The 24,985-nt window shown below is 38.3% G+C and overlaps 1 protein-coding gene across 1 annotated transcript in view; it reads right to left on the bottom strand.

Moving 5' to 3' along the window:
- Positions 1-24,985, bottom strand: part of MAOA (monoamine oxidase A) — a 90,962-nt gene that overhangs the window by 34,226 nt on the left and 31,751 nt on the right. Inside the window, exons 3-4 of the mRNA XM_004064031.5 lie at positions 19,116-19,253; positions 558-662 (exon numbers count right to left, since the gene is read on the bottom strand). Coding sequence (XP_004064079.1) covers positions 558-662; positions 19,116-19,253 — 243 coding nt within the window. The remainder of the gene's footprint in view (positions 1-557; positions 663-19,115; positions 19,254-24,985) is intronic.

The following is a 24,985-nucleotide window of genomic DNA, read 5'->3' as shown; positions in this document are numbered from 1 at the left end:
GTCCTAATGCCATTGCCAAAACAATAATAATAGTGGTAATATTATATATGTCTATGTACAAATTTATATGTAATTATTATAATGATGACAATTATCATCATCATTGTTATTGAAAGCTAATACCCATTTTATGTCCCAAATTGATATTACAGAGCCTAAGACTAAGTAAAGAAGCTTTGGGGCAGCAAGTCCTTCTCTCCTTTACTATCTAAAATGGCATTACAGACAGACAGGCAACTGTAAGTAGAGATACTTGGCAAAAATATGTAATATAAATGCTCAGTAGCATAGAGTTGAAGGCACACAGGCATTTGTATAAGAGAGTGGGTTGGTATGCTGGTTCCCTTGCTATGAGGTCTTGAGTAAATTACACAATCTCTGGGCATTCATTTTTCCCATTTGTGAAGTGGAAATACGACCAACTTTGCAGTTTGGGTACATTGGAAATGATATGCATTGGTGTCCGGAGCAATGTTCCCTGCACTATGGAAGGATATTAAACAGTTGCCATTGTTATTTCAGTAATGGGTCATGTGCAAACTGAACACACATTTTACCTCCTTCCCCATGTTATCTATTGTCCGCCACAGATTATTGTAATCCAAATATGCAATGGGATTCCATACTGGTGGAAAGGCGCCCCGAAATGGATATGTTTTCCCCTAGAACATAAAAGCAAACAGAATCAATCAAAAACAGTAATACCTTAAATTTGAATGGTGTTCTAAAACAACAAAAAAGCAACCAACCTAAGACTTTCAAAGTAACCAGACCCTCTACTGTGTCAGAAACATTCCCTTTGATGGAAACTGAATACATTATACCTATACAGTCCCCAATTTAATAAAATGTGCAGAATCTCCCTGGTGCTGTGTTGGCTGGTTTTAATTTACAGTAAATAATAGCTTTAAATTTATTTCTATTTATTTGGAAATTATACATAAATAAAGGTAGCACATCCTAGTATCTAATGCTGGTGCTACAATATTCTCAACTCCTGAATTCCCATCTAATCTCTTGAGAAAGCTGTTCCCACTTAGACGAGAGCAGGATGATGACGTGGAGGACTGTCTTTAGACCACATATAGGACAAGAACAGCAAAGGGGAATGTCTTATACTGTGTTTTAAAGTCTACAAAGGCTTAATAAAGACTGGCTAGACTACAGACTATGCCTGATGTAAAGAATCAGATTATTAGCAGTGTGGGATATCAGGCACTTGCCACTGTGGGCCTGCCGAGCATCCATTCCCCTTTCCTGGTAGTATCCTGGTTTCTTTCTGGGAAATTGCCTCTCTTCTTTTCTGTATAGCTGTGTAGGGAGGATGGTCCCAGTTCCCAGCTCCCATTACAGAAAATGATAAGTTAGATTTTTTTTTTTTATCTCTACACCCCTACCCCCAGTTCCTGGTATAGCCTGGCTGTGAGCCTGTTATCTGAGCTTGGCCAGTCATACACTCTCAGAGGACTCTGACCATGGAGTGGGTCACCCACATAGAGAAGAAAGTAGACTGTGGGTTTTCTTTCCCCATGGCCAAGTGCTGAGCAGATGCTTCCTGCTACAAAGACCATGGCTATGGTTCCTGTCCCTAACTTGCCAGAGCTCTCATGCTCTTTGCTCATCCTCAAGTGTGGTCCTCCAGCCTCACATCAGTTCTGTAGGTCCTCTCATTTCCTTTCAGTACATTCCCTCTTGTTAGCCTGAGTTGGTTTCTATTGCTTGGTACCAAGACCTCTAACATGAAGATGGCTCATTCATTATTAGAAACCATTAACTTCATTTCATTGTGTAACAGCCAAAGTGCTAAGAGAAGCAAGGGTGAGTAGAGGTGAGTCCCTAGGAAATAGATCAGAAATAGGTAGTTTATAAGGCCTTATTTGCTAATTTCTTTTACTTTAAAAATCAATGTCTTGTAAATGTTCATAAGGCCAAAATCTTTTCTACCAGTATAATTTGCATGATAATTTGATTTTTTAAATTAAAACATTTACTTGTAGAAAGTCTACTGCATGCACTGCAGAATACTGAAAGCTGTATTGGATTTTTTAAAGGGCTAAAACAAAACTCCTGACCATCAGGGCAAGGACACAAGACATCACAAGCACGTGTATGCACACCTCCTAACTGAGTAAGAATATATGGCAGCCATTAAGTGACAGAGAAGTAATTTTCCCTTCCACATAGCAAATTCAAATAACCTTGGCAGAATATGTGATCTCGTTTCTTATCTGAAAATGTTATGTTGTAACGCTGCAATACAACTTTTTGAGACTCCAAATCCTTTATCATCATCACCACCATCATCACTAACATTTATTGAGATCCTTCTCTATGCCTGACACTGGCTAAAGCCCTTCATATGCATTATCTCGTGCAATGCTCACTCCAACCCTGTGAAAGCAAGCGCTATTGATATTTCCATTTTATAAATAAGGAAACTAAAGCCCAGTGGCAGTAGCTAGTACATCATAGAATGGAAATTTCCTGCTCCCAAAGCCTTTGCTCATAAAACATGCTTTCCTGCCTCCTATACAGTTGATGGAATGTGGAGATAGGTTTGTTCTAGAGGCATTTTTAAACTTCCAACTTTTTCTTTCCCCAAAGAAAGAGAACTTTGAAATGTGAAACTTAGAAATCTTCCACATGTACCTTTTCTGTTTCTAAGGAGTAAAAATAGAGACTTAAGAAGCTTCAGGGGTGGAAGACGACCACTGAGGGAACATAAACAGCTTTGGAAAATACTAATACATACTCTGAGAGAAATGGGCAAAGATATTTTACATAGAAAACAAAAATAGCTATGGAGAAGAGAGGGGCTGAGGTTAAGTAATAGCTCAGGGGCGGCCTCAGAGCAGCTGGTCCTTGTTATAACTCCTCCTTTAACTGAAATCTGGAAAAATCTACATTTTCCTCCGTAAAATGCATGTATAGTCAAGGAATAGTCTAATGCAAAACTGATCTTTGCTTTGGAAAAAAATTTTATTAAAAAACATAAATATTGCCTGGGAGGCTGAGGCAGGAGAATTGCTTGAACCCAGGAGGTGGAGGTTGCAGTGAGCCGAGATTGCACCACTGCACTCCAGCCTGGGCAACAGAGCGAGACTCTGTCTTAAATAAATAAATAAATAAATATTCTCAATAGTCTGGGAACATAAAGAAAAGAATTATAAATATAACTCAACAAAATGTGTCCCACATTCCTAACGAAGTTCTTCACAGAAAGATGCCAACTTGAGTATGATTTCACACAAGGTCCAAAGACCCCTTGATCTGAGCCTTGATAAACAGTGGTGGCAGGAGAAGTAAAGAGTTCAAGGAAAGAGGAAAATCTGGCCTGGCAATCATTTTAGAAATGGGAGCCACAGAATATTTTAAAAGAAGAGGCAGTGGCTCACACCTGTAATCCCAGCACTTTGAGAGGCTGAGAGAGGCAGATCACCTGAGGTCAGGAGTTTGAGATGAGCCTGACCAACATGGCAAAACCCTGTCTCTACTTAAAAAAATATGAAAATTAGCCGGGCGTGGTGATGGGTGCCTGTAATCCCAACTACTTGGGAGGCTGGGGCAGGAGAATCACTTGAACCCAGGAGGCAGAGGTTGCAGTGAGCCGAGATCACGTCACTGCACTCCAGCCTGAGCGACAGAGCACGACTCTGTCTCAAACACACAAACAAACAAAAAAACCCGTCTCTACTAAAAATACAAACAAAAAATCAGCCGCGCATGGTGGCAGGCACCTGTAATCTCAGCTACTCAAGAGGCTGAGGCAGGAGAATTGCTTGAACCCTGGAGGCGGAGGCTGCAGTGAGCCGATATCGTGCCACTACACTCCAGCCTGGGCGACAGTGCGAGACTGTCTCAAAAGAAAAAAAAAAAAAAAAAACAAGACCATAAAGGCCCATAACATAAACTTCTTTGCTGTTGATAAAGGATTTCATCAATTAGTTTCACCCCTATCAGTTTCTGGCTTCTCTGTTCTCGTTTCACAGAAAACCCAAACCTGCTAAAAAGAAATGCACATATGTGGGGAACACTTTTGCATGTGTGAATCCCTACAGTAGTGCAGTAGGGGGGCCTGGAAGATGTCTTTTGGCTGAGTGAGAACTGCCTGACAGTGTGGACCCTCTCAGTCTCCAAAATATGGTTCTATAGTATTCTCACCAAGGTGTCAGCAGTTTCTCAATACTAAGCCACTTCTCAGTAAGGAATGCCTTCACGACCTAAGAGGGTGAAGCAGGGGCTCTGGGAATACTTCCAAATGATTACTGCTCTTTAAAATTAAAGGAGAAAAATCTAGCGTAATGGTCAAGTTCATTTTGTACCTACACTCTGAAAGCTTACTAGTTTTCCAAAGTGGCCTTTAATCTCTAAAGGGCAGTGTCTTTGATACAGCAGAAATTGTTTATGTCAAGCAGAACGCAATGTCCCTGGAACCGTGCCCCAAAACACTTAAGTGACTTTGAGAAACTACATCTTCAATCTACTAATGTTCATAATAACAGGAGACTATTGCCAGGAGATGGCAGTTTATGGCTCCCACATAATTCTTTATTGCTGGTCCTATAAGATAAGCTAAGTTTATAGTAAGCAAAATAGCATTTCCTGATTGGCACATTGGAGAGTTTGATCTCTCTGTACTTTTATATTTGAGTTAAGCAAAAGGAAGTGAGTGTTATTAGAGTATCATAAGTCACTGGGGAAGCTGCCAAATAGCCTTCTTTAATCATCTGGAAAATAAAGAGTTATCTTCCAGATTAATTTAGAAACATGCCTGTACAGCTTATATGAATACCTTGAGACCCTTCTAGTCCCATTGTTTTGTGACAAAGCCTGTAAGATGAATCTTTTGATGATTTATTTTCTATAGTTTATAACAATGCTTTAAATTTTAAAATCATCTAAGAAGAGACCCATTAAATAGGATGGTAGTTTTGTGTTGTATTAATAGTTTACAAAAGCATTATCTTCCTCTTTCCAAATGCAGGTATCCAAGCTCTCTTCAAACATACATAGCTTCACTCTATCTAGAAAAAGCCTTCATATCCTACATGGAGACGTCTGTCCTTTTCATTTGTCATCCTCTTTGCATTCTTTTAACAGTCCCACTCAAATGATGCCCCCATTGCCTTCATATCTTTCTGTTTTCTAAAATCTGACTTGTATCCTCAAAAGTCCGTGGATGCCCTTTTCTCTATGGTCACCAATGAGCTCCTTTTAGCCAGATATGAAGGGATGTATCCATCCCATTAGCACTTGGCTGCATCTGACACCACCCCATCAGATAGTGCTAGTTGTCCCAAGCCTCAGCCTAGTTCCCCAAGACCCCTCCTTCTATGATCCACTGAATCCCCCAGAGTCTGATCCTTAGCCTTTTCCTTTCCTTCTGCCGACCCCTTTCCCATTTCCCTGGGGAACTCATCCACCCTCAAATTTGTTATTATATTTGCACAGTCTTATGGTTTACATTTTTCATGCCTCTGCTCCATGTTTATGAATACCAAATTATCTATAACCTCTCACACCATTTCAAGGGCTGGCAGCACATTCCTATGTGTTTGCTTATGACCTGATACTTCATATTCTCAGCCTCTGTCTCAAGACTTGTACAGCTACCAATGCAATGGGCGCCTGAATTGTGTAGTCCTATCTCTGGAAAAAGAGAACCATTAAACTCAGATATAAATGATGCCATACCATCAATAATGAAGGGTTTTATTTGTTTTTTTTGACAGGATCTTTCTCTGTCACCCAGCATGGAGTGTAGTGTTGTGATCACAGCTCACTGCAGTCTCAAACTCTCAGGTTTAAGTGATTCTCCAGCCTCAGCCTCCCAAGTAAGCTGGGACTATAGGTGTGTGCCACTATGCATGGCTAATTTTTGTATTTTTATTTATTTATTTATTTATGTTGTAGAGATGGGGCCTCACTTTATTGCTCAGGCTGGTCTTGAACTCCTGGGCTCAAGTGATCCTCCTGTCTTGGCCTCCCAAAGTGCTGGGATTACAGGCATGAGCCACTGTGCCTGGCCCCAACAGTGAAGGGTTTTAAAAGAAATTTATGTCATCTTCTCCAGGGGATTCTAGTTATATACAGAAATTACAAACAAAACAGTTAAGATAGAAACAATAATGAGTTCTTCTGGCGGCTTTTGTGTAATTAAAGATAATTGACAGAGTTTTTCAAAAAAAATAGTTTTCCTCTTTCACAGATGCCATTAACTTAGGAGAAACAGGAAGTGTGAAAAAAGATGAAAATATCACATTGTGAGGACAAATAGCTATTTAACAGCTTTATTAACATATCATTCACATGTCCTATAATTCATCCATTTATAGTGTACAATTCAATGGTCTTTGGTATATTCACAGAGCATGCAACCATCATCACATCTCATTTTAGAACATTTTCTTTACCCCGAGAAGAAGCCCTTAATTATTAGTAGTCACTCTTCTTTCTCTGACACTGCATTTTGAAGAACTGCCAAACTATTTTCCAAAGTGGCTGCACCATTTTACATTTCTACCAGCAATGGGTGAGGGTTCCAATGTCGCCCCATCCTGCACAACACTTATTAATGTCTGCCTTTTTTATTACAGCCATCCTGTTGGGTGTGAAGGGATATCTCATTGTGGTTTTGACTTGCATTTCCCTAATAACTAATAACATTGATCATCTTTTCAGATGCTTATTGATCATGTGCATATCTTTTTTTTGGCAAAGTATCTATTCAAGTCCTTTGTCCATTTTTGAATTGGGTTGTTTGTCTTTTTATTATTGAGTTGTTAGAGTTCTTTATATATTCTGAATACAAGTCCTTTATCAGATATATGATTTGCAAATATTTTCTCCCATTCTATGGATTGTCTTTTCAGTTTCTTGATGGTATACAAATGACAACACTTCAAAAACTTTTTTTGATGAAGACCAATTTATCTATTTTTTCTTCTGTTGCTTGTGCTTTCAGTATCATCAAATAAATCACTGCCTAACTCACAGAGATTTATTATTTTTTCTTCCAGGAGTTTTATATTTTTAGCTCTTATAGTTAGGTCTAAAATGAGTTAATGTTTGTGTATAGTGTGAGAAGAGGTCCAGCTTCATTCTTTTGCATGTGGATATCCAGTTGTTCCAACACCATTTGTTGAAATAACTTATTTTACTTTTTGCACTGAGTTGTCTTGCTACCCTTGACAAAAATCAATTGGGCGTAAATGTAAGGGTTTATTTCTGAAATCACAGTTCTACTCCATTTACCTATATGTTTATCCTTATAGAAGTACACATTGTTTTTATACAAGTATGCATTGTTTTAGCACACTAGCTTCATAGTAATTTTTGAAATCAGGAAGTGTGGGTCCTTCAAATTTGTTCTTCTCTTTTAAAACTGCTTTGGCTATTATGGGTCTCTCGCATTTACATATACATTTTAGGATCAATCTCCCAATTTCTGCAAAAACTGTCAGCTAGGATCTTGAAAGGGATTGTGTTAAAAACGTAGTTCAATTTGGGAAGTACTGTCACCCTAACAATATTAAGTCCATGAACACAGGATGCCTCCATTTATTTACATCTTTAATTTATTTCAATGTTATTTTGTAGTTTTAGGTATATAAGTCTTGCACTTCTTTGGTTAAATTTACTGCTAAGTATTTTATTGTTTTTTGATGCTATTTTAAGTGAAGTTGTTTTCTTAATTTCATTTCAGATTGTTCATTGCTACTGTATTAGAAATAAAATTTATTTTTGAATATTGATCTTGTATCCTGCAACCTCAATGAACTTGTTTAACAGTTCTATGAATTGTTTTAGTCAGTATCAGGATTTTCTATATACAAGATCACATCATCTGCAAATACAATTTTTCTTTTTTCTTTTTTTTTTTATTTCTTGCCTAAGTGCCCTGGCTAAAATCCCTAGTACAATGTTAAATACAAGTGGCCAGAGTAAATATCTTTGTCTTGCTCCTGATTTTAGAAGGAAAGCTTTCAATCTTTTACCATTGAGTATTATGGTAGTTGTGGGTTTTTTGTAGATGGCCTTTATTAGGTTGAGGAAGTTCTCCTCTATTCTTAGTTTTTCTAGTGGTTTTATCATAAAAGGATGTTGAATTTTGTCAAATGCTTCTGCTCCGTCTATTGAGATGATCACGTGCTATTGGTCCTTCATCCTATTAATATGGTGGTGCATTACATTATTGGATTTTTGTATATTAAACTAACCTTGCATTCCTGGAATAAATCCTACTTAGTCATGGTGTATAAACCTTTTAATATATTGCTAGATTCAGTTTGCTAGTATTTTCTTGAAGATTTTTGCATCTCTATATAGGGATATTGGTTTGTAGTTTTCTTGTGATGTCTTTGGTTTTGTTATTCGGGATAATACTGGCCTCATAGGATGAATTGAGAAATCTTTCCTCCTCTTGTATTTTTTTGGAAGAGTTTATAAAAAATTGGTATTAATTCTTCTTTAAACTTTTGGTAAAATTTACCAGTAAAGCCATTTGTGTCTGGGTTTGTTTCTGTGGGAGATTTTAAATTACTAATTCAATCTCTTTTCTTATTATAGGTCTATTCAATTTTCTATTTATTCCCGAGTAGTTTTGGTAATTTGTGAACCTAAATCTCTAAAAACACTTCCTGTGATAGCATCTCTTACTCTGATCTTTACAGGTGTTATATGAAAATAGTTTCCATGGTCGTAAGTCTGGGAAATCCTGGTTTGTGTTCAATAGTCTTTTTTTATTGCCAGACTTCCTAGGACTCCTAATTTGTTAATGGGCATCTTGACTATCAAAGACAGGGATAGAATATGGAGCACTTCCAAAGTTTATCTGACCACCAAATGCCCTGTTTTTGCAAAGTATTTTTAAGATTAATGTTGCTTAGAAAACACTTGAGAAATATTCCCCTAGGCATTCTTCACATTCTGGCTTGCACTGGCAGAAGTATGACATAACACAGGAAAATATGCGATGAAATAGAAGCTGTGACAACCAGAATGTTTATTTTCCAAATGTTACACATGGGAATACAATGTCATTTGTATCCCTTCTGGACAAAAGGGCACATCATTCCACAACAACGAGGAGAAAGGAAGGAAATTGCTTGTACATCTAGCTAAAATTGCAAGTGCATCATGGGCTTCATGCTGAGTTTCTGCCCTTAGCCCGTCCTCCTCGTAACAAGACAGTGCAGTGAGAAAGTACATAAGAGCAGGTAGAGAGGGGCAAAGGGCAAAGCAGAACTTCTTGCCAGCTAAGCTGTTAAGTGAGTGCATCCACCTTGTGTATCACAGTGTCTGGGAGGACGTGGCCCTGCCCCCTACTACTAGATGAAGTTACTTCAGTGATGGCTTTATAACCATGATGGCGGAGATAGGGTGATGGCATGGAATGAAAGGGTGGATGAACTAAGAGCCATTATACTCTTAGCACCATCTTCCCAGCATTTAAACATCAGAATAGTATTTTTTTTTTAATCTACAGATTAGGAAAAGTCACAGATACTCAGGACTACTCGACTGGTGGATGCTCAAATAATTATGTCAATTAGTGACTGCACCCATGTCTGTGTCCCAGGGTCCACTTTTGTCACCCACTGCTGGTCCGCAAGTGTGAGCCACAGTGATTTCCTCCCATTGTCTCTGAAGCCTGATTTTTTTTTTCAGAGACATTTATCTGCTAGATACGGCTATGGAAACTAGGCTACTGTGTACTTTGGCAAATATACAAAACTAAATCTCAGCCCAAGGTTCAGTGTGTATCATTTGAGTCTTACAAATTACAGGAGAGCTATGGGAATGAAAGGTAATAGAATAGTTTACTAATCATTCTTTTTGTTTGAAAAACCTGACATGAGAAGTCTTCTAAATGAAAACGATTCAGTTTCACAGCCTTCAGGATCAAAGCATTCACTACACTGAACTATAATTAACTCTCAAGCTTTCTGTGATTCCATCAAGAATTTTCTTCTTCTGGTTGCATAAAACCCAAACACAAAGCAAAAACTAAAATGAAGTGTTATGAAAATAGTACTGGACTGTCAAATATCAGGTATTGACATTATTATCATTATTTGTCTCTTTTCGGTTTGAAGCTCTGTGTTTGCAAAGGTTAGTAATTAACTAGGCTTTTATGCCTGTCCCTCTTTCTCTCTCACTTCTGTAGGACCTTGAACCACTCTCATTATTATAACTTTCTCTTATCTCTAAAGTAGGAATAACTGTCACTTACCAAAACTCTGTGGCCCAGTAGGTTTTCAAAAGGTATCTGTTCATTTAATTTGACATAGAAATGAAAAAGGTTTGAGTCTGCACGTGATACAGAGGGCTAACATGGCAGCATCGATCCTATTAGGCAGCAGGATGAGGCAATGACAGAAAAGGTTTTCTAGCTGGCTCAACATGTGATCATGGGACAACTGAATTTCCCTTCTTCAGGAAGTGCCCAGAATGGACTAGATATGGGATTCATTGGACGTTAGAGGCCTTTTAAGATTTCAACTGTTAGAAGGCTACTTTGCAAAAGTTTGAAAATTAAAGATCAATGATTGAGTCTTTTGATTGGAGTAATGTGCATGCCACTGGGGTGAGGACAGGGGTTGCTGAGAAGAAATAGGAAGGAAGTAGAAAGCAAGGAGGAAGGAGGATATTTTAACCTCTGAGAGGCAACTACATTTTAACCTGAAAGGTCAGAACCTCCAGGAGTTCAGTTATTATGGAGACTAGAGCAATTTCTCTTGAGGAAGCTGCTCATATAATGTTTAATTCCATTCACAAAGTTCTTTTGGCCATTAACCCAAATGCTGAGGCCCTACATGATTATGTGTGATCACAAAGTCCCTCAGCCTGAGTGTGAGAGAAATCCTTTGTGTCTGACTTAACCCCCTTTCTGTGCTGCCAGTGGGAGGGTGATGCTAGGTTACTTCTCAATGAATGGTTAGAAAACAATTCCTGTAGTGAATTAGTCCCTATTAGAAATGAATGGAAGGAAGATGAGAGGGGTTCTGTTGGATGGATGGTGGTGACAGTGGCACAACAATGTGGATGTACTTAATGCTACTGAATTAACTGTACACCTAAAATTGGTGAAGATGATAAATTTTATGTTAGTGTACTTTACCATTTTTTAAGAAAAAATCTAATAATTAACTTATTTTGCTATATATTGGGTTGTCGCTGAGTAGGAACTTTATATTTTTGAAACCAAATCTGAGATGTAACCCTGAGAGTTTATAGGAAGAAGGAGCCTCTGAGAGGAGATGGCTAATGCTGACCTAGCTCTCTAAACAGTGCAAAGCTTTAGGAGGAATTCTGCCATTAAGCTCTCTGGGAACTCACAAGCAGCAAATGAAGTCTTTCCAAAGTGAGGGGGGAAAAAAGAATGAAAGTTACTAAAAACTATTTTTTACCAGCTATCTTCATATATCCTTATACTGGATACTGGATAGATCAAACTGAAAATATGTAAACATTTTTAGCCTCTCTGCTTTTAAAACCTACTCAGAATTGTAATTGAGAGAAGAAAGCAATCCCTTCTGTATTACCTCATTTCTATCATCAAAACAGAATTTCTTATCATGAGCACAGGCCTGTAACTACTTGCTTGTCCTTACCTAACTGGTGTTTTTGTTTTGTTTTGTTTTTCTATCTTCTACCCTGACTTATCCAAATTTGTAATACTTATCAAGAACCACTTTAAATCGTTTCCTTTTTTGTTATTTTTAAAATCAGGCAGGATATAATGGCATAACATAAAATACTTGCCAATACTTGGGCCATACTTTGAATAATAAGTTTACATGGATCATTTAACAAAAATAATATATAGCCAGCAATTTCAAACCATGCCTTAGACCTCCAGATTTAGTATTTTAACAAAATAATAGAATCCATCTGTGGTCTTCAGCCTGCTGAGCCTAACTGGGACACACTGGGGGCTGTTTAGCTGCCAGGTGCTCACTGAAGACCAGAGGACCTCTCAGACTACAGCTCAGGGTGCAAGAGAAGAGAAGCCACCGTGCCACATACAGCTCCCATGTACAACCACTGTGAACTGTGAACTGTGAACTGTGAAATATGAACTGTGTCACATACAGCTCCCATGAACCACCACCCCCATATCCACAGGAGTCCCTGTTTCCAAAGGGGCATCTTACAACTTCAGAGCCTGTTGGGATAAAGTGATTTTGTCATATCTTGGAGCAGTTTATTAGAAGGGTTCACAAGTTAACTTTGGAATAAAAAACAAGGTGATGTAACCCACAGAACACTGGGCTTAGAGCTGGAAAGCCACACTTCGGCTCCTACGCTCTCTGAGTTGGGAAAAATAATGCTTTTTACTCTGAGGACCATTGGGAAGCTCAAGTGAGGTAAAACATGTATAGGTACATTACAGATGGAAGGCAATATTAATAGCATGGCATCAGGAGGGATGAATTTAGGTGTTTAAAAGAAAGGAGGCAAATATACAACAAGCAACATCCCTATAAAGACTTCACACTTTCCGCTTCTTGAGTTTCCTTCTGAGAGAGGTTGAAAGTGAAAATGTATCTCTCTTTGAAGATAAAAGAAATATCTTCTGTGAGTTAGTATGGACAAGGTACTAAAAGAAACTTAAAATGAAATGTCGCATATCCAAAAGAAATTCTATTATAAGCCATGGGTCAAATTCTATTAGAAGTGAGGGGTTATATCTGGTAAGCATTAAGACAAACTCTGCTTTCTACATGGCCTGCTGGCTAAAACCAAGTTTCCCTCTTAGCAACAACAAAATTTACTTAGTATTCCAGAACATACACATTGTGAAAAGCCTTTGATTTCAGTCGTTGGCATAGAAACCTGGAGTAAAGGGGTGTGGGAAGAATAGAACCAATACAAAAAGAAAAAAAAAAAATTCTTGCTGAGCTGTTACTGTCAGCAAAGCCTATGTTGTTTTAAATAAATCTTTATCACACCATTCTCTAAAAACAAATGGGTGGTATATATTTATAGTCTCTACTTTTATTTAGAGAGGACGTGAAAAGCAGGAAGAACGTGAGAATGCATGTAATTGTCAATTTCTCCTTTGAAGTAGCCTCTGCAAAATGCCTTGCTCCATTTCTGGCTGGGTTCTCCCTCTCCATACCCCTCACCCTACCTGCATTATGATGTGAAGGAAACTCATGGAAAGCAAAAAAAAAAAAAAAATGGAATCCAACATTTTCATTTTTTCTGCAAGACACAGCACTGCAAAATTTAACAAAAGATCTCCACAACTCAATGAAACACACTCATAATGATGGAGCATCTTATTTACTAATGCAAGTAATGAATCAATCCACTTGGCATTCAGGTCCAGCTGCTTCCTTTATGCCATGCAGAAGAGAAGAACTGATAAAGAGAATGTTTTATTTTGTTTATTTTTAAAATTATATTTTAAATTTTCGTGTAGCAACGGGGGCCTCACTATGTTGCCCGGGCTAGTTTCAAACTCCTGGGCTCAAGCAATCCTCCTGCCTCAGCCTCTCAAAGTGCTGGGATTACAGGCATGAGCCACCGCGTGCAGCCGATAAAGAGAATGTTTTAAACATATCTAGCTACTGCTTCTTGGCTTTTTGGCTAAGGTCAAGTGTAAAAATATCTAGCTGATGCCATTTAAGAATCTACCTTTAAGGTTCACAATGATATGATTAATTTATGTTAATTTCACAGATCAGATATAATCTCCCCAATAAAAGCATGTCAAATTCACAAAATTCATAAAAGCTGCTCACTGTAGAAACCAGTCAGGAACCTATTATATAAGAATCAGGATCTACTAAACCAGAATTAGAAGAGGGATTCTATTCACAAGATCCATGAAGGATACAGGCAAAAATGTTAGCTAATATTTATTTACTGTTCTTGTTTACTTGTCTTCTCTCTTTAGATTAGAAGGACCTTGAGGGCAGAAATTTTGATCATTTGTTCACCACTCTATCTGCAGCCTGGAACAATATCTGGTACAGAGTAGATTTTGCTCTGTAAATACTTATATATTTATCAAATACATAAATATAAATATTAAGCAATGAGTGAATTTAGCATATCGATGCGAATCCTCTACGAATGTAGTAGATAGGCATAGTCTCAGAAAAGGAAGGGATCAGGTAGAGGAAACACCACTAAGGTGTATCCTCAGTATCCATCTGAGAGGCTCAGGCTTGGAACTATACACTGTCTTGTTAAAACTTGCACTGTAAACACAATCTAACAAAGGTAACGAGTAGTTCCTTGGTGAATAGTAAAAACCATCCTAGAGTAAGCTGAGACTAGATGTGCCACAGACTGTTGACAGTGTTTAAACAATTTAAACATTCTTTAAGGTTTCGCATTGGGAAAATTTAAGAGCTGAAGCAATCTGGGCCACAAAGATTATTGATTGGTTTATCTAGAAAATGGCAATCTTCCTCTTCACTTCAGTGTTATTTACAGAAACGAATATTGACTGTATTAGATTATGAAAGCTGAAGTTGTCAAAAAGCAATGCAGAAAATGTCGCAAAGACAATTTGCATTATTAACCCAATACACTATCACATTGGGGAAACACCCACTTTTCCCCTAGAAGTGGAGAAAAACAGTGAGAGTTAAGATATTTTAAAATAAGTAGAGTTACTTTTAGTATACAATTTATTAACCATCTTATCTGGAATATTGAACTAAATATCTTCTTGCTTTTCCCTAATATAGTTTCCTGATAATCATAAAAACATCTACTACAATGAGTACTTCTCATTCCAGAAATGATATGATGTATTGGAAAACACTAGCAAAAAGGCACTCATTCAGATCAAATAAACTAAACTTTAACCAACCCACTACTTTTTGCCTTAACATTGCTGTCTACCTTGGGTGAAAATATGTATTCTCTGAAAGGTTAAAGTATGTGAGAGGATGGTTTAATGATATATATTTCTATTTTTCATATTTTCATTTGATGAGATTAAGTATTCAATGAAAAGAATGATGCTTACCATCTTAAATGTGTAGCTATTTGAAAATAAGTAGTAAAATTCAAAACAGAGCTTCAATCTTTATTTTCTGACAGTTAAATGGCTGTTTTCCAGTTACTGCATCCATCAAACAATAACCAAGGCACAGTGCTTGTATCATAGCAGGTAGTTAACACTGCTCTTTCAGGCTTCCGGGTCAAAAGATTGAGCAAAATGGTCACCAGCACTGCATACGGGGACACAATGATGGACACAGGATGACCATCAGAAGAGAGCTGCCAGAAAGAGCCAGGACAAGCACAAACTGTAAGGCAGCTTCCTGGAGTCCACAGTCCCTGACAGTAGAATCTGGACTAGCAAGAGACAGCATAAAGTCAAAAGACCTTAATCTGAATTCCCTTACTCTCTTAGGCAGGTTACTGGGCCTCTGAACTTCAGACTCTTTCTGTGAAATGGCGCAATAACCCCTAACTTAGGATCCATGTGAGGGTTAAGTAAGATAATGGAGGTGAAGGCCCTGGCACAGGGCCTGGAACATACTAGGAGCTCAGTAGGGGGGGTAGTCATTATTATTACTATGGGAGTGGTACTGACCTTGAGGGATCAACCACAGCGGCTGTGATTTAAAGGTGCCATTTGTTGTCCAAAGTGTAGGCACGGTATGTGTTTTAGCACACACCTGCCACGTGCTGCATATGCAATAATTATGGTCTAATATTACCATTGTGTTGAGGTGCATGGCCATGCAATGGCAAAGATCCAGAGGTTAACAATGCCTTGCATTCTTGTTTGTTTGGTTGTTTTTTATTCATTTTCTTTTTTTTTTTTTTTTGAGACGGAGTCTCGCTCTGTCACCCAGGCTGGAGTGCAGTGGCGCAATCTTGGCTCGCTGCAAACTCCGCCTCCCAGATTCACGCCATTGTCCTGCCTCAGCCTTCTGAGTAACTGGTAGCTGGGACTACAGGCACCTGCCAGCACGCCCGGCTAATTTTTTGTATTTTTAGTGGAGATGAAGTTTCACCATGTTAGCCAGGATGGTCTCGATCTCCTGACCTCATGATCTGCCCGCCTCGGCCTCCCAAAGTGCTGGGATTACAGGCATGAGCCACAGCGCCCAGCCTCTTTTTTTGTTTTTATTTTATTTTCTGCCTTACATTCTTGAAAGCAGCCTCGGGCTACCAAGTCCAATGCCATGGCAAGATGCCTTTGTCCAGTAGGTTATGCAATAGCACAGCCATATTTGTATTTTTGTGAAAGAAAAATATGGTAGAGTTGAGCAGTTCTCCCCTCCAGAAAGCTGAAGTTGTTTTTTCTTTAGGAACAGGACTTTCGGGGTAGTGTGGACCTAACCTTACAGCGGGACTCAGCAGCAGCAACAAAATCAAAAAAGGGACCCTGGATGCTACTCTTAACATTTCTCTTTCCTTACTTAGGCACCTAATGTAACATGCATCATCTCCTTAAGTCTTTCCATTAGTTCATCCTCTATTAAAGCTTGCAGCAGGACCACCTTCTTAAAGTACAGAACAATTACATCTGGATTTCTAGAAAGCAGGGTTCCCAGTAAAGCCCAGAAAATTTCAGAGACATCAGAAAGTCTAACACTTAAGATATGTAATTTGTAAGGTCCTGTTAGGAAGTTTGGATAGCATGTCACGATCTGTTGATCACTTTCAGGCAAAGTCAAAATTCTCAAACAGAACTTTATCATTTTAACCCCACCTTGCCTCCATCAAGAACAATGAGGAGCTAAATTACTTACAAAAGCTGCCTATGGGTGCCACTTTCAAACTATCACCTTAGCATCATGTTTTACTTTTATTATTTTTTATTTTTATTTTTGAGATAGGGTATTGCTCTGTTGCCCAAGCTGAAATGCAGTGGCATGATCATGGCTCACTGTAACCTCGACCTCCTGGGCTCAAGCCATCCTCTTGCCTCAGCCTCCCAAATAGCTGGGACTACAGGATGTGCACCACCATGCCCAGCTAATTTTTTAATTTTTCATAGAGAAGAGGTCTCACTATGTTGCCCAGGCTGGTCTAGAACTCCTGGTCTTAAGATGATCCTCCCGCCTTGGCCTCCCGAAGGGCTGGGATTACAGATGTGAGCCACCACACCCAGCCCAATATCAAGTTTTAGACTGGGCGTGGCTGGGAGACTAGCAGGTACCTAGCTTGAGGACAAACTTGTAAATTTCCAGTTTTTTCCAGTTTTTCCCAGTTTTTAAAATGTACATAAAAGGAACATGAAACTGGAAGAAGAGTAAGAAAGTAGGAAAAAAAGTGGTCTTTCAATGACTGAATCTCCTCATCATATGACCCAGACTTCAGTGATATTGACAGTGAGATACCTTACTATAGATGTGTGTGAAGACAAACAAACATTGGAGGTCCAGCACATCTCCATTCAGAGTCCTCAGTTTCATTTTCTAGGCCATATATTGGGATAATGAAGAGCATGCACTCAGGGGTTAGGTAGACTGTTAGGAGTTTTATAGCTTGTCAAGTCACTTTAACCTCTTTGAACTTCTGGTTTCTCATACGTAAAATGGGGATGATAATGCCTGCCTAGCAGGGTGGATGTAAGGATTTAATGAGTTCATGCATAAAAAGCTTTTAGTTGTTGTTTATTGTTAGCCTCCAGGTAAACTAAAAACCTCTCAGCCTCTGAATCTTATCAGCATGAATCTGCTCAGATTCCAAGATAATCATCACACTCATTTGCTTCCCAGTTGGAGTGGAGAGTGAATTTACATGACTGTTTAATTAGTAGTTGAGCGCAAAGGGTTTGGTCTCTCTCCCTATATTAAATGTGAGAATACAGGTAAAAATGCTTAATAAATGTTAGCCGCTATTATTCTCACTGTTGTTATTACTTACTAGTCCATGGAAACACTGTGCAGTGCAGAAAAGAGAAAATGGGGAAGCAAAGGGGTTTTTCCTTTTTGATCACAGCCTGTTGTAGCCAGAGTTCCTAAATACTTTGTGAAATTTTTTATACTTTCTTCATTCCTCCCTTGACCTCTGAACCCACAGTTTTTCTAAAGACTACTGATTTTCAAGTCCAACAGAGCTTAAAGGTAAAAAGAAAAGAATAAAAAGACTGCTGATTTGCTTTTTCACATCTGTCACCACCAGACTATCCCAAGCATCTCAAACCACGTGGCTATCAGAGTTTACAAAGGTTTCTGGTCTCTCCTGATTGGTTATCAGTGTACATATGTCACAAGTATCCTCAACTCCCAGGACACACCCAAAGCCCTGTAGCCTCCGGACCCACAGTTATTGCCCGAGGTGGAGTAGGGGAAGGGATGTATTTGTTGAGAAGTGATGTGGTTATTGGTGTGGGAATCCTGACATTAGAATGAGTAAATGACCCCTTCCTCAGTGACACTAGCTCTAGGAAGTAGGCTGCAATGTCAGATGCGAACTTTGATTTCTCAAGGCATGTTTCCAGACTCCAGCCACTCCATGTTTGGCTTCAGTGAGAAAGAAAAACACTGGCAACAGCTGTGGATATCAGTGGCTAGAGTTTAAACAATCTCTTGTTTAAACAGTAGGAAACTGCACAAACAAGATAGACTTCCCAAGAGTGAAGGCCAGGTACAGAGGAAATAAAGCATTCCAAATAATGCCAGGTAAGAATGAGGATGAATAACCAGTTCAAAGGCTAAAGAAGTGGCCTCAAACTCTTGTGTTCCTTGGAGCTCTAGGGTTGCTTCCTAGGTTGCTCAGGGATTGCCTGTAGCTGGGGGAGGGGAGTGTGCGTGTGTGTGTGTGTGTGTGTACATGTCTGTTGCAGGCACCTGCCACCCCCACCCCTGTGGCCTTCAAATGCATTAGGAGGGAACCCAGAGCCTCCCATTCCGGGAGTGAGGATAGCTTGTGAGGGCCACTGAGGGTGACAGGGAGGAAGGTCAAGCTGAGTCATAATATCCTGCAGTGATTCCAGGAGACTTTAGTGATTTTTTTCAAAAGAAAAAGAAAAAAGAAAACAAGAAAAGAAAGGCAAATACTACTTCAAAGTCAAGAGCCTACTTTTACAATTGCTTTGAAAGAAAAATAACTAAAAACAAACCAAATGTTTTCTCAAATAAAATGCTTCCCTATCAGTCACTTGGGTGAAAAGTCAGCCTTACCTTGACATATTGAACGAGACGCTCACTGACATTCACTTTGTAAGTCTCTATGCCCAGCTCCTTAGACAAGCGTAAGATTCTGTTTTGGGTTGGTCCCACATAAGCTCCACCAACATCTACGTAATCAACATGCTCATTCTGCAAAAAGAGAAAAATTGGTCAGAGGACTTTAGTTAAAACTTGGAAAAAAGGTGTCTTGTAAAAAAATAACCCCATTTATTTTTTTAAAAGTTAATTGTGCCTTACATCTCCCCTATAAAGAGCAACTGAAAATGGCAATCTTTCCTCGTCCACTCAAGAACTGGGGCGCAATCCTGTCTAACACTCATCACTAAGCACCATCATTTGGTAAAGCTATTGGTAAGGCCAATTCAGCAATACAATGCATAAAAGATAAAGAACACTGTAGTATGTTCTGCCAGTTTAGATCCTTTATGAAACATTTAAATTATTATGTGAGCTTCTGTCTGGTGTTATTGCTGGAGGAGCCACCCAAAGCCTAATTCCCTAATTTCCACCAGGTGAAATCTTAAATCAGTCCACATTGATGGCTCTAGATGCTATTTTAAAACACTTCCAGGAAAGAATGCGTCATAGGAAAAGAATACAAGAAGGTATAAAAAGATTCACATATCACTAAATTATTTACAAATATGCAGACCCTCTATCATAAACTAAAATTGTTTACTTCCTCCCTCATAAATACAGTTCTCCATGCTTTTCAGCTGTTTTTATTAATTGGAAAGTCCCAATGATTTAATCAATAATTGAATATTGGTGAGCTGCAACCCTTCCGTGGTTTTTTTTTTTTTAATAAATAAAGGGTCTGTGTCTATTTTGTTGTGTATACCAGTTCTCAAGCATGTTGTCATGCATTTTTTCCTTGTTTGCCTGATTATTTTTTATTGAATGCCACTCATTGCACTTGAAAACATGTAGAAATCATTTGAATCCTAGGAAGATGATATCTTTCTCAGAGAGGATTTATGTTTGCTTCTGCCCACAGCCTGGGACTCTCACAGTACCAGATAACTTTATTCCATTTTCAGTACCTGAGAGGATTTGAAGCTGGGCCGAAATGCACATTTGGCCTAGTTTTCTTGCCATTCACCCTTGGTCCTTAGATGCAGCCCAACCCACAGCACAAGGAGTTGACAAACACTCCCCCAGAAATCAGTACACACTTCATGGGGCTCTGGACTTGACCTGTCACCCTAGCTTTGCACTAGGTCCAAAGCACTGCTCAGCCTTCGGGAGCTTCTTCAGTGGTCAGCAACTCCCCCTGCCACCCAGGGAAAAGTAGGTTAATCCTTTCCAGATGTTGGCCCAGTGATTCTTCACTATCTTGTTAGCTCACTGGCTCTTTAATGCTTTAAAGATGTGTGTGTGTGTGTGTGTGTGTGTGTGTGTGTGTGTGTCTATACAGTGCAACTTGTCTAGTCTCTTTGTATTTTGTTATAATTTACCTAATCTGCTATTTCCAGAAAATTGTCTAGTATTATTCAACATTTCCTTCCTGGAGCTACCCAACATGATATTATCTTTCTGTTGGAGGAGATGCTTTGCTAACATTTTGTTTAGAATTTTTATATCTATGTTTATAAGCAATATTGAGACTGGCCTATGATTCTCCTTTCTTCTACTGCCTTGTCTGTTTTTTGCATTACGGTACTGCTAATCTCCTTAGTTAGTGATCATACTTTTTTCTATTCTCTAGAAAGGTTTGTATGTAAATAAAGTGATCCATTCTTTGAACATTACATAGAACATGCCGGTAGAACTATCTAGGCTTGGTGATTTTTTTAGGGAAAATCTCAAACTAGACATTTAATTTATTTTTAGGTTAAAGCACTACCCATCTTTTCTATTTCCAGACTAAATCACTGTTAACTTTGACGAATTATATTTTTCTCATAATATGTACATTTCATATATGTTTCAAAACTGTTGGTTTAATGTTCATGGCATCTTCTTTTCATTTAATTATTCTTTATTGCATCAGTAATTATATCTTCATTTTCATCTTTATTATTATTATTTTTTTTGAGACAGGGTCTTACTCTATCAGCCAGGCTGGAGTACAATGGCATGATCATGGCTCACTGCAGGCTCAACTTTCCTGGGCTCTATGAATTCTCCCACCTCAGCTTCCTGAGTAGCTGGGATCACAGGCATGTGCCACCACACTCAGCTAATTTTTGTATTTTTTGTAGAGTTAGGGTTGCTCAGGCTGATCTCAAGCTCCTAAGCTCAAGCGATACACCTGCCTTAGCCTCCCAAAGTGTTGGGATTACAGGCGTGAGCCCCACATCTGGCTCTCATCTCGTATTTATTTGGGGTGTTTCTTTTTCTGGAAAAATCTTATCAGACACTTCTTGTGTATCTTTAATAGGTCTCTTCAAAGAATCAACTTTTATTTTATTGATCCTCTTTGTTGGGTGTCTATTTTCTACATCATTGATTTATTCCCTTTTTACCCCTTCTTTGGATTTATTTTGCTCTTAATTTTCTAACGCTTTGCATGATTAGCTTATTCATATATAGCCTTTTTCTTTTCTAATGGAAGAATTTAGACTATACATCTTCTAAGTATTGCTTTAGCTGCATCCACGACTTTATATTTTCCATTATTTTGCAGCTCTAAGTATTGTCACAAAGAAAAGGAAAAAAAAAGCTTATCTTTATTTATGTTTTCCATCTGAATTTAAGCTATCCATATGATATGAAAAACCTTGGGCAGAAAATTTAAAGTGTCAAGGACGGTGGTAGAAGTAGACTTAAGTCCTTTTCCCCTATGCCTCAAATAATTTACACACAGATAAAGTTCCATGGGAAATTAGCAACCCACAGCCAAAAGTTACAAAACATACATGCAAACAAGGCACCAAAAGAAAATAAGCAGAAAAAATAATCCAGAAAGATTTTGTAATAGTTGAATTATACACAGAATCTAAAAGTACTATGCAATATATTTTAAATAAAATAAGTCATTAAAACTAGGAGCAGGGGAAAAGAAACTGAAAATATTATCAAGTAGATTAAAAAATAACTGCTAGCAATAAAAATGTACTAATCAAAATTTTTAAAACTCCGTGAATGGATTAAACAGTATATTTGACATAGTTAAAGAGTGAGTAAACTGCTAGATCTGAATAAATTATCTAGAATGCAGTTCAAAGATAAAGAATTGGAAAATATGTTGAGGAGGTAGTTAAGACATGGAAGATGGTGTCAAAATATTAAGTAGTATTAAAAAATAGTGGCTGAGGATTTACCAGCATTGTTGGAAGATAAGAAACCCAACAGGTCCAAAGAATGATAAATAAAAAAGAAATTCTCACCCAGACACAGAGAAACTGCAGTATACCAAAGAAAAGAGCTCCTAAAAGCAATTCTTTTTCAGAAAACAAAAGAGGCAAATCATACATACTCTGAAAAAAATCAACAATTAGACTTACGAGTGACTCTTCAACAATAAAAATACAAGCCAGAAGATAGGGGAATAATATCTTTGCTGTTCTGAGAGAAAAAAAAAGAGGAAGAGAAATTCTAAGTAGAATTTGTTACCTGTTAGAACTATGTTTTTGTCAAGCTGACAAATGTACAGAGTTTAGGACCCAGATTGGAGGAAAGGGTGTGTTTCAAGTAGAATGAAAATGGTTACAAATAAAAGGTCTCAGATTCAAGAATGGACAGTGAACAAAGATATTGGCAAAACTTTAAAGAAAATTAAGCAACATCAACAATAGAATAAAATAAAATTAATAATGTCTGAGAAACATACAAACTTGAAATACTTTTATAGTTTACAGATTGGAAGAAGGGTGCTCACAACTGAAGCATGAAAGCTTTTGTATTTTTTAGTAGAAAGATAGTATATTGATAAACTTTAGACTACATTAAGTATGAGTGTTAATATAGTTAGGAAAATTGTCTGAAAAACATTGGTCTGACTATATAACTTCCAAACAAGTAGAAGAAAAAACTTAAAAAGAAAACAAAAAGAAGAAAACCATTAACCCAAAAGAAGGAAAGAAAGAAACCAAGAGGAAAACTGTTAAAGTGGGACAAATGGAAAGCCATAATATAATAAAGTTAAAACATTTAAAAAAGAAATCATAAAAAATATAGATGGACCAAGTTTGTCAATTAACTCCACTAAAAATGCAAAAATTAGTTGGGTGTGGTGGCAGGCGCCTGTGATCCCAGCTACTGGGGAGGCTGAGGCAGGAGAACAGCTTGAACCCAGGAGGTGGAGGTTGCAGCGAGCTGAGATTGCGCCACTGCACTCCAGCCTGGGCAACACAGTGAGACTCCATCTCAAAATAAATAAATAAATAAAAATCCTGTACCCCCTGAATCTAAAATTTAGAAAAAGGAAAAAAAGTCAGAATAAAGAAAACTCTAACTGAAAGATAAAGAGATATACAAATACTAATGTAAGCTGTTATAACTATATTAATATCAAAGAAAACCTTAAACAAAATAAATCTCAGTGAAATAAGTGTCACTACATAATGCTAAAAGATCCAGAAGGCTAACCAAGTTTAAACTTGCATAAACTGAGTAATATAGCTTCAAAATGTAAGCAACATTTGACAGGAACCAAAGATAAGTGCCTAGTAGAACAGAGAATTTTTAACATACTTTTAAAAGTGATTAATAGATTAAGCAAACAAAAAAGAAGGAGCACAATTAAGCTTATTCTAGTGGACATATATAAAACACTGCATATAGCTTTTAGAGACTACATGTTCTTTTCAAGCAGAAATTAGAAGATCTTCGGATATTAACCATGTGCTTGCTAGGTTATAAAGCGAGCCTCAAGGATTGTTACCATAAAACAATATTCTCGGACCACAATGCAGTGATGACGAAAAATAACTGAAAAACATTCCAGGTGTAGAAATTAAAACACACCAGCCTGGCCAATGTGGTGAAAACCTATCTCTACTGAAAATACAAAAATGAGCCGGGCATGGTGGCGTGAGCCTGTAATCCCAGCTACTCAGGAGGCTGAGGCGGGAGAATTGCTGGAACCCAGGAGACAGTGGTTTCAGTGAGGGGAGATCGTCCCACTGCACTCCAGCCTGGGCGACAGAGTGAGACTCCGTCTCGAAAAAAAAAGCAAAAATTCCTAGCAACATGGAACTAAAGACTGTAATACAGAAGTCTGCTGGTATATTCAAGAAATAGCAAGGAGGCCAAAGTGGCCGGAACAATGTGAGCAAGGAAAAAAATTGAAGATGAGGTTACAGAGGTTATTGGCAGAGCAGGTCACGTAAAGCCTCACAGGACATTGTAAGGACATAGGCTTTGGCTGTCAGTGAGAAGGGGAGCCGTTGGAAGGTCTTGAGCAGGGAAATGCTAAAATCTGAGTTACATTTGAAAGGCTCACTCTCACTGATGCACTAAGAAAGAACAGAATGTAGGGGGCAGGAGTAAAAGCAGGAAAATCAGGAGCCTACTGTAGTAATCTGGCCTAGAGATATAATGGTGGCTCCCACCAGGGGATAGCAGTGGAAGTGGTGGGAAGCGTTGAATTCTGGATATGTTTTGAAGGCAGGGCCAACGGAATTTCCTGACAAAACAAATGAGGGTCTGGTAGTGTTGAGCATGACTCTGAGTTTTTTCGAAGTTGCCATCTTCTAACATGGGCAGCTGGAATAGCAGCCTTGAGGAAGATCAGAAGTCTAGTGTTGGATGTGTTACGTTTGAGATGTCTATGCAACATCCAGGAGATCTACAAATTTCTAACTTCCATGTCAGATGAGCACAGCATATTGTATTCAGCATTTCACTTATTTCAATGAGGAGTTAGGGTTTCCTTTCTGCCATAATACCAGAAATGAAGTGCTTCTGTGACTTCT

This window comes from Gorilla gorilla, chromosome X (assembly GCF_029281585.2).
Source record: "Gorilla gorilla gorilla isolate KB3781 chromosome X, NHGRI_mGorGor1-v2.1_pri, whole genome shotgun sequence".
Lineage (NCBI taxonomy): Eukaryota > Metazoa > Chordata > Mammalia > Primates > Hominidae > Gorilla > Gorilla gorilla.
Note: the sequence above shows the minus strand (reverse complement) of the source record. Positions and strands in the feature narration are given on the sequence as shown.